The sequence below is a fragment of the Chelon labrosus genome, assembly GCF_963514085.1.
Source record: "Chelon labrosus genome assembly, chromosome: 22".
In the NCBI taxonomy this organism is placed as follows: Eukaryota; Metazoa; Chordata; class Actinopteri; order Mugiliformes; family Mugilidae; genus Chelon; species Chelon labrosus.
In genome coordinates this window covers 23,897,977-23,913,170 of record NC_140355.1, presented here as the reverse complement: position 1 = coordinate 23,913,170, position 15,194 = coordinate 23,897,977, and the positions used below count along the sequence as shown (strand labels likewise).

Genomic DNA, 15,194 nt, shown 5'->3' with positions numbered 1-15,194 from the left:
TCTAACCCCATTGACAGATTTTTTTGCTCAATACAAGATATTGGCTAGATTTAGGAATATTTCTAGAAGGGCTTTTTGCAGTGCAGGAAGGTAAAGGAGAGCGTTAAGAAGAAAGGAGGGGGCATTGTGATGCTTGTAAACAACAGATGGTGTAACCCGGGACACATCAGGGTAAAGGAGCAGCTCTGTAACAGGGACATTGAGCTGCTAGCTGTTAGCTGTTAGCATGCGGCCGTACTACATCCAGGGAGTTCTCTCACGTCATCGTGATAACAACGTACTCTCCACATTCACCCAGTATGTTAAATGCAACACCAGAACAATAGGACACTGGACTTACTGTATGCAAACACCCAGCATGCATACAGCAGTGCAACAGACATGGTGTCCCCCTGGGGTCTGTCCTTGGAACTTTACTGATCTAAATCTGCAAATGACCTCCGTGCTCTACAGCTGTAATATTTATTTTTCATTGTTATTCTAGCAGTAACCTGTCATTTCAATGAGTCTGTTAAAGGTCTATTTTGTTAATTTACTGACAACATGTTGTTAGACATCAGACATAAAGCACTGGGTATTTTGTTAATACAAATAACATGACAGTGTTTAAGTGAGGCTGTAGTTATTCTATGACCTTGTTATGTTCCTCAGATGATGTTAGTCCACATTCTGTATTTCCTCATCTTCTAATATATAAGTTCAAGATTACACATTCACTATAACAACGAAATGAGAACTTCAAATGTTTTTTTTTCTCCTCCTAAAGAAACTAAAGGCTTGGAATGAGGAATGTAAAAATGTTTTTATTTCAATTAAAACCTCTCAGTTGAACAAAGTAAATTAAGTTAAATACTAAATTATACAGCTTTTATATATTTATACTAGAAATCTGCACAGTCTCAGCACTCTTGAACTTTCACAGAAACAAACATGTATTGACTGTTGGATGTGGTTCCATGGTTTTATCTTCACGTTTCCATCTCTTTAGTTGTTGTCAGCAGGCGTATCATTGGTTTACAACATTTGATCCTGACACTGATTAGTGTGGAGAATCTCAAAAGGACTAAAACCAGTTCTAAACCCTAGTCCTCACTTTTCATTTCAACTAAAATCAGAGAACCCCTTGGTGAATACATGGTCTGTGTCAGTTGTTCATCGTCAGGAAACAGATACTGGAAACAAACATGTAGAAAACTGGCCTCATTTTCAGTGTTGCCTTATGGTTGGTCGTTGGTCATTTAGTCACATGTTCACCATCTAAAGGTATGAGTAAACTGTGTCTGAGTTCAGTGTGAGTAACATCCTCTGTACAAACTGATTAGAATGACAACAACAAGCCAGTAATATGAGATACAATCATATCACAATGATAGAACATTTTCCTCATGGAATACTTTTACTGTTGATACATGAACTACATTTACTGAGAACTGATAACACTACTAATATGTTGGTGTTGTTACTTTGACTGAAGTCAATGATCTGAATACTTCCTCCACCATGTTTCTGATTGGAAATATGAACTGAATATTACACTGAACACAATCACAATGAAACAGCTGATTCATGTTTAAAGAGAGTCGACAGCAGAAACATCACAATCATGATGTTCATCTACATCATGAGTCTTTGACTTATTTTCCAGATCCCTTCAGTTTACTCCACACATACTGAATCCCAGCTCTGGTTCCTTCATCCATTCTGTATGTCATCTCCTCCAGTTTCTGGACTTTCTCTCTATCTCCTCCAGTTTCTGGACCTTCTCTGTGTCTCCTCTCTCCTCCATCTTCTCAATCAGGAAGTCCAAGTGGACATGAGTGGACACTGAGTCAACATTCAGGGCGATCTGCTCCAGGTTGACAACATGTTGGTAGGCCTCATTCAGGAGCTGGGACTTCTCTGATGTCAGTTGGTTCATTTCTTTCTCAAGATTTTCCAAAAGGCTCAACTTTGGGTTTTTTTCTTCTTTTTTTCTTTCATTCTTCATCTTTTCTTCACGTTTCTTCATCTCTTCTTGAATCTGTTTGATCTCTGTCTGTCTCAGTTCAGTCAGGTTGATTCTCTCTTCCAGGTTTTGGATGCAGGCTGACAGTCTGACACGTTCCATCAGAACATCCACAGTTTTCTTCAGTTTCTGAGGTTCAGTTTTTTCCAGAAAAGCTCTGAACTCTCTCATTCCTCTCACTGATATTTGATCTGCATGTTCCAGATATTCTTCTTCTTCTGTTCTGTCTTCTTGCTGACAGTTATTAAACAGGAAGTAAACAGGTTTATTCTTCTTATTTTTGGCACATTTAATTTTTGCAGCTACAAGAGTTCCAAGAGCGTTTTTAGGTTTTCTTCCATCTGAGTGTGTGATGAGAGCTATGATGTTTTTCTCCAGATCTTTTCCAAACAGAGACGTCACTGAATTATAGACGTACATCAGTCGATCACTGAGTTGATTATCACTGGCCTTCATCACCAGACCCACTGCATTAACTTCATGAACTCCATCCTCTGATCTAAACAAGTCCAATAATCTTTGACTGATGGTGACATCACGTCCAATTCCTCTGGTGTCTCCATATCCAGGAGTATCGATGATGGTCAGAGAGTAGGGCAGAGTTTTATCTTCAAAACCAAAGATCTGGTACACGATCACATCTGATGTCTGACTTTCTGATTGTCTTCTTTCCTTCTCCTCTACGATCTGAAACCAGACTTCATCCTCAAACCTCACTCCCATGGTGTAGTTGACCAGAGAGTTGACCAGAGTAGATTTTCCTGCTCCTGTTTCACCAACTAGTAAGATGGTTTTATTGGTCTTGTTCACATTTCTTTCTCCAACAGTCATTCTAGTCAGAGTTCCAATTATCTCTTTCTTTGGTTTCAGCTGGTAGACTGAAGGAGATCCTGGAGAGATCAGAGTACTTCTGGAGATGATGTATTTCAGTGTTTCATTGGTCCTGCAGAAAAGCAGAGGTTCAGATTCAGTCAACACTCCTGGCTTCAGTTTAATGTTTTCATTTTCTCATTAGCGTCTCATTGACAAATGAAATCAGCTTCTAATCATTTTCACATATGAAACAGAAACAGGGTTACAGCTGCAGACCTGACGTTTGATTAAATCAGCTCACCTCATTAAATGAATAGTACAAACTCTAAACCAATATGAAGGAGAGAGGGACTGGATGCCTCTAAAATCTGCTACTTTCTCATTTTGTGAACAAACAACATCTCCAACAATGAAAATTACATATTTTAATATGAATAACTCAGATAGACAGGAGATGTATTTTATGAAGTGGAGAGACGGAGGAGTCTTCAAGTAGAGACAGCTGGAGGCTGCAGCTGCATCAGTCCTTCAAGAGGATACGACCACTAGATGGTGTGTATGAGCTGTGTCTTTAGTTACAGAATTTGCTCAACTCATAAACAATTCAATTCAATTCAATTTTATTTATATAGCGTCAATAACAATACAAATCGTCTCAAGACGCTTTACAAAAACCCGGCCTGAAACCCCCAGAGCAAGCCTGAAGGCAACGGTGGCAGGAAAAACTCCCTTTTAACAGGAAGAAACCTCAAGCAGAACCCAGCTCATATGGAGGGACCCATCTGCCTAAGGCCAGCCGGGTACAGACAGAAGAAAGAGAGAAGAGAACAGCAAAGAGAGAAGAGTTGCAGGCGGCTCAGTGGAGAGGTGGTCATCACTGATGCCTCCCAGCCAGAAGGTTCTGGGTTCTAATCCAGGCCGACTGGTTCCTTTCTGTGTGTAGTTTGCATGTTCTCCCTGTGTCTGCGTGGGTTCTCTCCAGGTTCTCCAGCTTCCTCCCACCGTCCAAAGACATGCTGGTTAGGTTCATTGGTGATTCTAAATTGGCCGTAGGTGTGAGTGTCTCTCTGTGTTAGCCCTGTGATAGACTGGAGACCTGTCCAGGGTGGACCCCCCCTCTAGACCAATGACAGCTGGGATAGACTGGAGACCTGTCCAGGGTGGACCCCCCCTCTAGACCAATGACAGCTGGGATAGACTGGAGACCTGTCCAGGGTGGACCCCCCCTCTAGACCAGTGACAGCTGGGATAGACTGGAGACCTGTCCAGGGTGGACCCTCCCTCTAGACCAGTGACAGCTGGGATAGACTGGAGACCTGTCCAGGGTGGACCCCCCCTCTAGACCAATGACAGCTGGGATAGGCTGGAGACCTGTCCAGGGTGGACCCCACCCCTCTTCAGCTGGGATAGACTGGAGACCAGTCCAGGGTGGACCCCCCCTCTAGACCAGTGACAGCTGGGATAGACTGGAGACCTGTCCAGGGTGGACCCCCCCTCTAGACCAGTGACAGCTGGGATAGACTGGAGACCTGTCCAGGGTGGACCCCCCCTCTAGACCAATGACAGCTGGGATAGACTAGAGACCTGTCCAGGGTGGACCCCCCCCCCCCCCCCCCCCCCCCCCCCTCTAGACCAATGACAGCTGGGTTAGGCTCCAGCAGACCCCCATGACCCTTAACAGGACAAGAGGTTAGAGAAGATGAATGAATGAATGAATAAACGGTTGCAGAGGTTTCTACTTGAATGATTTATAAAATAGTTCAGCATTCAAGGTGAGCTTCAGTAAAGACTGGTCCCAGTCGTCTACACTCAAAAAAATACTTTTTTTGGTGTTGTACAATATACTAGATTAATCGACATATATTTTACATTTTAATAATAAGTTTCACTGAGAACTCGAATTTCTTAAGTAAAACTGTATATGTTTACACATTTTAATCATTCAATAAATTAACTCTGTGGGCAGAGTACATTTTACTAGACAATTTCTCATACTGTTTACATGTTTTATTATAGCTGAACGCAAACCGAAAAATGGTAAGTAAATTTTAATCTAATCTAATCTAATTTAACATGCAATTCAGAGCGGCACAGAGGAGATGTTGACTGAGAGGAGAGGTGCTTCATGGCATAGTCATTGTTTCTCTAAACTGAGAGATATTTTATTGATCCCAACTGAAATTAAAGTATCCAGTAGCGCATATATTGTGAATATGTATATTTAATTGTATATGTGTGAAAATATATGGGTCTGTGTGTAGGGTTGTCAACTCCCTGAAAAATAAATAAGGGACACCTCATTGTCAGTGCCTTCACCCTTCCTGGCGTGGTGAATTCTGTTACTTCGGGTGAGAAACTGATCACTACACCGGCAGAGATTCTTGTGCCTCTTCACATTGACCGGAACCCCCCAAGGCAGCCACCATGGAGGAAAAGAGGTAGGAGGGGAGGCATCAAGAGCAGAGTTAATAAGTTTTGCCTTGATGACCGACCCCGGCTGCCCCCTCTGCCCTCTGTCTTTTTATCTAGCGCGCAGTCTTTGAGGTACAACACTGACGAGCTGGAGAGGCTGGTAAAATGAAGACAGGAGATTAAAGAGTGCTGCCTGCTGGGGATCACTGAGACATGGCTGAATGAGAGCGACCTGGACAACGAGGTGGCGCTCCCAGGTTTGGGCTGTCCCATCAGACTGGACTGCTCCAGGGAGATGACAGGGAAGAGCCGTGGAGGAGGCGTCTGCTTCTATGTAAATCAGAGCTACTGTCAAACTGTTCATGTGCAGGAACAAATCTGTACTCCTGACATCGAGTTACTCACTCTGTCTTTACTACTGCAGCCACACAAGTGATCGTGGATTTATCTCAGCGGCTGGATACTATTTGCAGTGAGGCTCCCAAGTTTTACATGGGGGATATGAACCATGTCCGTTTAGACAAGGTCTTGTGGACATATGGACAATATGTGACTTGTCCAACCACGCAAAGAAACACCACACTGGACTTGTGTTTTGGTGATGTAAAGGAAGGATATATGTCTCTTCTCATGCCAGGGTTGGGGGCTTCATACCACAACAGCATCTGCCTTGTTCCAACATATGAACCTTGTATCAGACGTCTGGAGGGAGAATCAAAAACTGTTAAGCTCTGGACAGAGGACAGCATGTCCTCCCTCCAGGCTTGTTGTGACTCTACTGACTGCTGGCAATGTTTGTTCAATGGATGTGGGGACAATACTGATGAACTTTCGGACACTGTCTCGTCCTGTCACCTTCTGTGTGGACACTGTTACTAGAAAAACAATATGTAAATGGAAACCTTGGGTCAGCATGGTGAGGGATCAAATCTATGGCTGCAATTAATCAGCATGGTAATGAACCCAAGCAGCTTATCAGTGTTAACAGTGTTGAGGATGACTGTTTGCCTGATGCTTTAACACAAAGGTCTGATTTCACTCAGTGTCTCCAGGTTGAAGAACTCTTTGACACCATGTAGTGACATTCAAATATGTCAAGAACAAGTTGAGGTTCTATTTAAGAAAACAAAAAAGAGGAAAGCCTCCGGCCCTGATCTTATCTGTGGTCACACACTACACCACTGTGCTGAACAACTCAGTGGTGTTTTTTACATCTTTTTCAACTGTGTGTTGATAACTGCAAGCTCCCAACAATCTAGAAATCTTCCACTGTTATTCCTATTCCCAAAATCAACAGACCTAGGGAATTACAAGATTGCAGACCTGTGGTGCTTCCTTCTCTGGTAGTAAAAAACCTGGAGAAAATCCTAAAAGAAGAGGTTCTCAGCTTGGTTGAGGGCAAACTTGATCCACTTCAATTTGCTTATCAGAGGAATAAAGGAGTGGATGATGCTAAACTTTTTATCTTGGACAAAATCTATAAGCATCTGGAGAAACCCAGATCTCATGCCAGGCTGTTATTTGCTGACTTCTCATCAGCTTTTAACAAAATGCAGCCTTACATTTTGATTGAGAGGCTTGCTTCTCATTTTAATCTGCCAGACCAGCTTTTAGCTTTGTTCTTAAACTTTCTGACTGATAGGACACAGCTGGGTTCAGTAAATGGGGTTAGGTCTAAAACCAGAGTCTCCAACATAGGTTCCCCACAAGGCTGTGTACTTTCCCCACTGCTGTTCATTTTATACACAGATAGCTGCAGGTCTCTTCAAGAGGATAGATTTCTTGTTAAATTCTCTGATGATACTGCTCTGCTGTCACTCCTCCATGGGGCAGAGTCAGACCACAGACGTACACTTCCTGATTTTGTAAAGTGGTGTGACGACAGCCTTCTCGACCTCAATGTCCTTAAAACTAAAGAACTCATCATTGATTCTAGGAAAAAAGGGACAAATACGTCTGTGTGCAGGATTCATGGTGAGGATGTGGAGATTGTAAATTCTTATAAATATCTGGGTACGGTTTTTGATTCTCAGCTGAAATTTGAAATGAATTCTGAATCAGTGGTCAAACGTGTCCAGCAGAGAGTCCATTTATTGCACAGGATTAATTCCTTTGGTGTCTCCAGATCTCTACTGTGTACTGTGTATCTGTCTTATATTGAGAGCCTTCTTGCTTTTTCTTTCATTTGTTGGTTTGCTAACATTACAGTGAAGGACCGAAACTGTTTAAATAATATTGTGAAAGTCTGCTCCAAAATGATTGGAACGAATTCTCTTTGGGAGAAACGTGTCCTTCAAAAAGCAAAAAGTCTGATGAACCAACATCATATTCTTGGAGATGAATTTGTTCTAATGCCATCAGGTCAGCGTTACTTGCAGCCTCCCAGAAAGACAAACTGTTATGATAGATCATTTATTCCTTCAGCTGTTACGTTAATAAATACTGACTTTAGGAAATCATTACTGACTGATCTGTTCTTGGCACAATGAACTTTAGGTAGAACGGATATGTGCAATTCATCTTCCATTTATTTATTCAGTTTTTAACTTGACAATTTTTAATTTTTTAGTTATTAATGTGTTTTTAATAATCACATATTACCTTTTATTCTGGGCTGTTATATTTTTGTCTTATTTTTTTTAATTTTTTTTTTTTATTATTTTTATATAGAGAGCAGGTGAAAGTCAACATATGTCTGTTGCTGCAAACAAACAGTATAAGCGCATACACATTCATATACCAAGAAATAAATCACAGAAACAAACAAAAAAAAACAAAAGAACAGACATAAAAAGGAATATATAAATCACAAAATAACAACAATAAACATATAAGCACATGTAGCTTACACACTCCAACCATTAGACAAAGTGATATCATTACTACGTACATTTGAGAAAGACAAGTCATAACTAAAACAAAGAAAATGAATAAGTAAGTAGAAAAAAAAAAATTAAGTAAATAACTTAATAAATAAGCAGTACAACACACCACACCTGCACATTTTATAACCCTAGACCCCCCTCCCCCCACAGATCTTTCTCTAATTTTCACCACATGTTGGATATTTAAGATAAATACATAAGAATGAAAAATAATAATAAAGGGTTAAATCATAGCTCGAGCTACCTCGAGAGCCTCCTTCCTAGCTTTAAGCACCCGCTGGCCTGCTCCATTCATCTCCATTCACAGAGAGCTCAAGGGATAACATCTCTATTAGGGAATAAATCCATTGATGTATAGAAAGTGAATGCGGTGGTTGCCACCTAACCGCCAACATCTTTTTAGACACTGTACATGCAGATAGCCACAACAATCTTTGCATATGATTAAGATTTTATTTTTGTCTTATTTTTATCTTATCTTATTCTGTCTTTTCTTTTTTTTTTTTTTAAAAAAGAAAAAAAATATTTTTTATGATTATTTATTCTGCTTCTGATGTTTTTTATTAATTGTATTTGGACCCAGGCAACATCACGCTACTCCTGTTATGTACAATTGTTGTGTGAATGGTTGTATGTCTAGATGGTGGACTGTAGAAACTGAACTGCTCTTTGGGGATTAATAAAGCTTTCTGTATTATGTATAATAAAATCTACTTAGTTATTTCATAACTGTAAATTATAAGTTTTACTTGATAATTTTATAACATTGATGTTACTGTCTGTGAAAAAGATAAGTAGACTTTACTTAATTAGTTTGAATAAATATTTATGCTTAAACATAATTAAATAAAAGTTACTTAATATTTTGATGGATATTAAGTCTAGAATTAAGTACATCTTACTTGATACTAACTAGTGAGATTTACTTAATTTTGTGACAGTAACAGTTACTTAGTTAGTGTTAGTGCAAATTGTTACGAGGATAAATCCAACAAGTTGTTTTTTTGAGTGTAATTCTCTGTCTCTGATGAGAACAGTATCTGAATCATTCAGCTACCATGAATTTCAGTGGGTCGTTGTTGTTGTTGGACGCTGACTCTGACTCTGTCTGAGAGAGATTTATAGTTCAGGTTAGTTTTATTCCTCATCGCAGAGATCCAATGATAAACTGGACGACCAGGAGCATCAGGACTGAGAGGACGGATGAGACGAAACTGAGAAAGTAAAGTAACTCAGTGTTTGTCCAACAGAGTAAGGTACAGGTCCAAGTGTTGATACACAGCAATGATGAAAATCAGTTATTATCACTATTAGGAGAAACCACTGGTATCTGTTCACTTCATAAAGACGAGGTTTTTAAACGTATCAAAGGAAACAACCTGAGCTTGTCATGGAGTGAATACTAGTGGTTGATTATTCACTTTCATCTCTATTTTAAGTCATTCATTTATCAGATGGTGGATTATTGTGAAAATTAAGTATATTGATCTCACCACACAGTTGTCTGTTTATGTCTTTGATGCAGCTTCCATCCTGACAGCTTGTTGTTTCTCAGGTCCAACTCTTTCAGACTGGACGACTGGGAGCTGAGAACTGAGGACAGAACTTCCCAGCTTCTCTCTGAGAGGTTACAGCCCCTCAGCCTGAAACAGTGAGAACATATAACATTATGCTACTGTCCAGTGTTATATAATAAAGCTGGCACATGAAGCAGCTGGATTCTGACCTGAGAGTCTCCAGTTTACAGTCTTGACTCTTCAGTCCAACAGACGACAGCTTCACTCCTGAATCCTGCAGGTTGTTGTTACTCAGGTCCAGCTCTTTCAGACTGGACAACTGGGAGCTGAGAACTGAGGACAGAACTTCCCAGCTTCTCTCTGAGAGGTTACAGCCCCTCAGCCTGAAACAGTGAGAACATATAACATTATGCTACTGTCCAGTGTTAGATAATAAAGCTGGCACATGAAGCAGCTGGATTCTGACCTGAGAGTCTCCAGTTTACAGTCTTGACTCTTCAGTCCAACAGACAACAGCTTCACTCCTGAATCCTGCAGGTTGTTGTTACTCAGGTCCAGATGTCTCAGACTGGACGACTGGGAGCTGAGAACTGAGGACAGAGCTTCACAGCTTCTCTGGGACAGATTGCAGCCATTCAACCTGAAGGAAAAGAAGAGAAACTACAACAAGGATGTCTGAGCAGGTTCTCCAGGTCATGGTATATCCAAAAAACATTAAAGAAAAGCAACTGGAGTTTCTAGAAGATGTTTCATCCAAGTAGCTCATTTAGTTCAAGACTCAGGAGAGATTATTCATCAGGAAATGATTCAGTGGTCCACCTACACCTGGAGGACAAAGGACACTCCTTTAAAGATAACTACGTTCACATTTTAGCCAGAAGACAGATGGTTTGAAAGAGGAGGACAGGAAGACATCTATGAACAGTTGAGGTGGACTGAGATGTGATCTGCCATCAATCTACAATACAGTCTGAACATCTGTCCTCAAGAAGTTTCACCCCCATTCAAAGCTTGAAACTGGAGCCTCTGACTGATGATGGGCTGTTAGAGAACCATTCATAGGGAAAGAGGACAAACAGTCTTGTTCAACTACAGGTAAGTATCTAGTCATAAACAGATTCTGATCAAGTGAGTTTCTGATGTGTACCACCAACAGATGTTTAAACTCCAACTCCCCACCAGACCTTTAGAACTGAAGACTTGAATGAAACATCTTCTAGAAACTCTACAAGTCCAGTTGCCTTTATTTTAAAGTTTTTGGATGTAACAAGGATATTTTTCTTATTTCTGGAGATGAATCACAACTGATATAGTTTCCACCTACAGAGCTTTGTTGGAGGCTTTGACCACTGGCAGCAGCCTCAGAAGAACCTCCTCTGAAGCAGAGTATTTCTTCAGGTCAAACACGTCCAGATCTTCTCCTGATGACAGTAAGATGAAGACCAGAGCTGACCACTGAGCAGGAAACAGTTCATCTTTGGAGAGACTTCCTGATCTCAGGGACTGTTGGATCTCCTCCACTAGAGAACCATCATTCAGTTCATTCAGACAGTGGAACAGATTGATGCTTCTCTCTGGAGATGGATGTTCTCTGATCTTCTTCTTCACATAGTGTATTATTAGCTGATTGGTCTGTGAGCTACTTCCTGTCTGTGTCAGGCCTTGTAAGAGAATCTGATTGGTCTGCAGTGAAAGACCCAGGAGGAAGCTGAGGAACAAGTCCAGGTGTCCATCTGGACTCTGTGAGGCCTTGTCAATAGTAATGCTGTGGATCTCTGGCAGATGAGTTTGTCTACAAACAGTTTGTAGACTTTGAGAAGGCTGTTGTGATTTAGCATTCATGTTTTTGGTATTAATGTCTGAGACCATAAACAGAGCAGCCAGAAACTCCACGATGCTTAGATGGACAAAGCTGAACACCTTGTTTCTGTCCGTCCTCAGCTGATACTCCTCTTTAATGAACTGAGAGAAGACTTCTGAAAACACTGAGATGTTACTGAAACTACTTCTGCAGACGTTCAGTTCTTCCTCAGAGAAGATCAGGTTGTCCTTCACCATCTGGTTAAAAGCCAGCTCTGAAAGAGTCTTAATGTACTGGATGCTTGTTTCTGGGCCATACTTTGGCTTCATGTGTCTGATCTGAACCACCAGGAAGTGGATGTACATCTCAGTCAGGGTCTTGGGCAGCTCTCCTCCCTCTCTGGTTTCCAACACATCCTCCAGAACTGTAGCAGTGATCCAGCAGAAGACTGGGATGTGACACATGATGTGGAGGCTTCGTGATGTCTTGATGTGGGAGATGATCCTGCTGGCCTGCTCCTCATCTCTGAATCTCTTCCTGAAGTACTCCTCCTTCTGGGGGTCAGTGAACCCTCTGACCTCTGTCACCATGTCAACACACTCAGGAGGGATCTGATTGGCTGCTGCAGGTTGTGTGGTTATCCAGAGGCGAGCAGAGGGAAGCAGTTTCCCCCTGATGAGGTTTGTCAGCAGCACATCCACCGAGGTGGACTCTGTAACATCAACTGGCAGCTTTACTTTGGCCGTGAAGTCGAGCTGAAGGCGACTCTCATCCAGGCCATCCAACACAAAAACAAGTCTGTATTCACTCTTGTCAAAGTCTGAGTTTCCTGACGTCTGCAGAGCTGTGAAGATGCTGTTCAGATCCTCCTGTTTCATGTGCACAGTTTCAGGAACACATGTGTGGATAAGTTCTGCAAAACTCAGTTCTTCCTCTCTGAACAGATTCAGCTCACTAAACGTGAAGGGGAAAATAAGCTGCACATCCTGACTGCTTTTATCTTCAGCCCAGTCCAACACAAATTTGTGAACCAGGAAACTTTTACCAATTCCTGCCTCCCCAGTGGTCAGCACAGTTCTCATATTCTTTTTCCTTCCAGAGGGGTGTGTGAAGATGTTGCTGACTTCAGGTTCTGCAGGTCTTCCAGATGCCATTTCAAAGTGACTGAACATCCTGTTGAAGTGTGTGTCTCCTCCAGCTGTGATGTGAAGCTGAGTGTAGATGTCATCCAGAATCTTCTCGTCCTTCTTTGTTGTCCATCCTTCTTGTTGGTGCATAAACCTGGTCTGGAGGTTCGACTGGAGCCTGGTCTTGTACCTCGTGATGAGTTGTGGAGGTTGTGGTTGTAGAGTCACATCTGAGTAGAACACAAACATGTTCAGACCAAAGCGTTTCCTACTAAGCAGCTTCAAAGCAGTAGGTGGTTAATAAGTAAATAGCTATCTGGATCTAGTGACCTCAGACTGAAGCTGGGTCTAAACAGGTTGACAACAGGTCAGTCACTGGATCCAGAACCTGGTTGACATGTAATGTACGGTATGGAAGATGATGTAGTATCAACGTGATGTTTGTTCTCCTGCAGCTTACCTTGTCCTGTGGGGCTAATGCTTGATAATTTCTCCACCAGATCGTTCCTGCTGATCTTCTTTAAAGTCTTCTTCATCACCTCCACAGACTGATGGCTGTAGTTCTCTACTATCTTATCCACTGTTTTCTGTCTGTCTGCACCGTCCAGGTGACTCTTTGGGATGAACATGGAACCTTCCAGGATGTCCGGCTGCTGCAAGTACCACTTGAACTGATTGAATTCTTCATGTCCCAACTCTTCCAGTGTCTTAAAAAGCAGCTCTTTCACAGCCATTTCACTTCCTCATTGGCTCGTTCAGGTCAAAGCTCTGGCTTCACTCTGGATTCTGTACGTGAGGAAAACTGTGTCATCTCAAACATAATTAGTCTGTAACCTTAAATATTCACCAACAAGAAGCAACACAGCAAAAAGCAAACATTTTTGAAGCTCCTATCACTGAAGCTACTCAGCTATTCAGATGACAAACAGCAGCCCCAGGATGCAGTGACTACCATGCTTCACAGTGGGTGTGGTGTTCTTTACCTGATGTGTTGTGTTGGTTTTATGCCAAACGTAACTTTGGTCATAAGTTTGTTCAAAATGTTCAGTCTTAGTCTCATCAGACCTTAACACATTTTCCACATGGTTCTGGGAGGCAGGATACAAACCGATGAAGACTGTAGAGATAGTTTACACATGTGCAACCATTTCTTGTCAGAATGTTTAATGTTGTTGTTTTTGGCCTCTCGACAAACCTCCCTGACCAGTTTTGTCTTCTGATCAGTTTTAGAGGGACGTCCTGTTGTGTCATATATTCTCCACTTGGTGCTCACTGCCCTCATTCTGTTTCATGGTGTATTCATTATCTCTGCCATTTTGATTCATTCATGATATAACAAAACTACAAAGTTCTGACACACAAATCTGTTTTCAGTTTCTTCTAATATTTACAGTTTAGAATCTTTTAAGTTTAATCTTTAAAGTTTAGAAGAAAAAAATAATCACCATTATACGGAGCTGACTCATAGACCTGACTACACACTGCTGTTACGTACTTGTACTTTCACTTTCACATTACATGAAGTTATAAACAATAATTCTCAACATTAAAACTGAAGCTTCACTCACCAAAGTCGCTTAATGTGACAACAGCAGGTTTCTTTTAAAAGTTCCTCTGTACAGGAACAAAACAAAAAGAAAAAACTTTGAATACATTTTGCTGAAATATGACGGAAGACAATTCTTCCTTACCAGTCCTCAGTCTGCAGACGGATTTCACTTCTGCTTTATCTCAGAATCACCGTCTGGAGCTCTTAACTTGTCTGACCAGCAGATCTACTCTGTCTCAGTTCAACCACAACAGCTCCAGCAGAACAAAGAGACGCCACATTGATGTGATTAAAATCAAACAACACACAGATCAGTCAACACACACTTCACACTGCTACAGAAGCTTTGACAGTTCTCTCTATCCCACAATGCACCTGTCTGCTGTGCCATAACAGCTGACTGTGAGTGTCCCCTCTATCGGCCAGAGTGAAAAACTACAAGCCAACAGTGGGCTCTATTTGGGTTTAATGGAAGTCAATGAGCAACACTGACTATAAATATGATAGACTGTATGAAGATGAGATACTTATAAACAGTCTATGATAAAGATGATGTGATGTTCCACACAGAGAATGAGACAACAGAAGATTAGGGTTAGGGTTCAACAGAAGCTTGAAGAGACTGAAAAGCAGCTGATGATGCAGTGACGACACTCTGAGCAAACTGATTTAATGAAGCAGAGATTTTATTCAGGAGTCACAGAAAACTGCACCTGAAATATTCAAAGTAGTTATTCAATTTAGATTTAGATTTACAAAAAGCAAACTCTTTGGTAAACCAGCATCTATGGATCTGATATCGTTCCTCTTCTGACACGTGGTCTTAACCATGTGTCAGTTTTGAATAATAAGATCATGTTTATACAGACACACATTTAAGCAACTGGTCTCATTTTCCCATCATGTTGTGTTAGGAGGGATTTGTCCACTGCTGTGATGACAAAAGGTCACCTGCTTTTATAACCATTGTAAATTACTGATAGAAGCCTTGTCACCATTCTCTATGAGGTGTTACAATAGAGCTGTTGTGTCCCTTTCACAGGCCTCTGAACAAATTAACATAATAAAGAAGTGTACTTCCACCT

The 15,194-nt window shown here is 41.3% G+C and overlaps 1 protein-coding gene across 4 annotated transcripts; it reads right to left on the bottom strand.

Annotated features, from left to right (window-relative positions):
- Positions 1–829: 829 nt before the first annotated feature.
- LOC311507449 (NLR family CARD domain-containing protein 3-like) lies at positions 830–14,657 on the bottom strand. 4 transcript variants are annotated; one of them, XM_084571781.1, is made up of 7 exons: positions 13,544–14,657; positions 13,021–13,346; positions 10,957–12,790; positions 10,099–10,272; positions 9,842–10,015; positions 9,609–9,758; positions 830–2,948 (listed from the first exon to the last, which is right to left on the bottom strand). In XM_084571781.1, exons 2-7 carry the CDS (start codon positions 13,292–13,294, stop codon positions 1,709–1,711), a joined length of 3,846 nt encoding a protein of 1,281 aa, XP_084427907.1. In that variant the 5' UTR covers positions 13,295–13,346; positions 13,544–14,657; the 3' UTR covers positions 830–1,708. The 4 variants fall into 4 exon arrangements, with proteins under 4 accessions (XP_084427907.1, XP_084427908.1, XP_084427906.1 ...); XM_084571782.1 differs by having other exon boundaries at positions 13,021–14,174; positions 14,252–14,657; XM_084571780.1 differs by having other exon boundaries at positions 13,021–14,657.
- Positions 14,658–15,194: the final 537 nt, after the last annotated feature.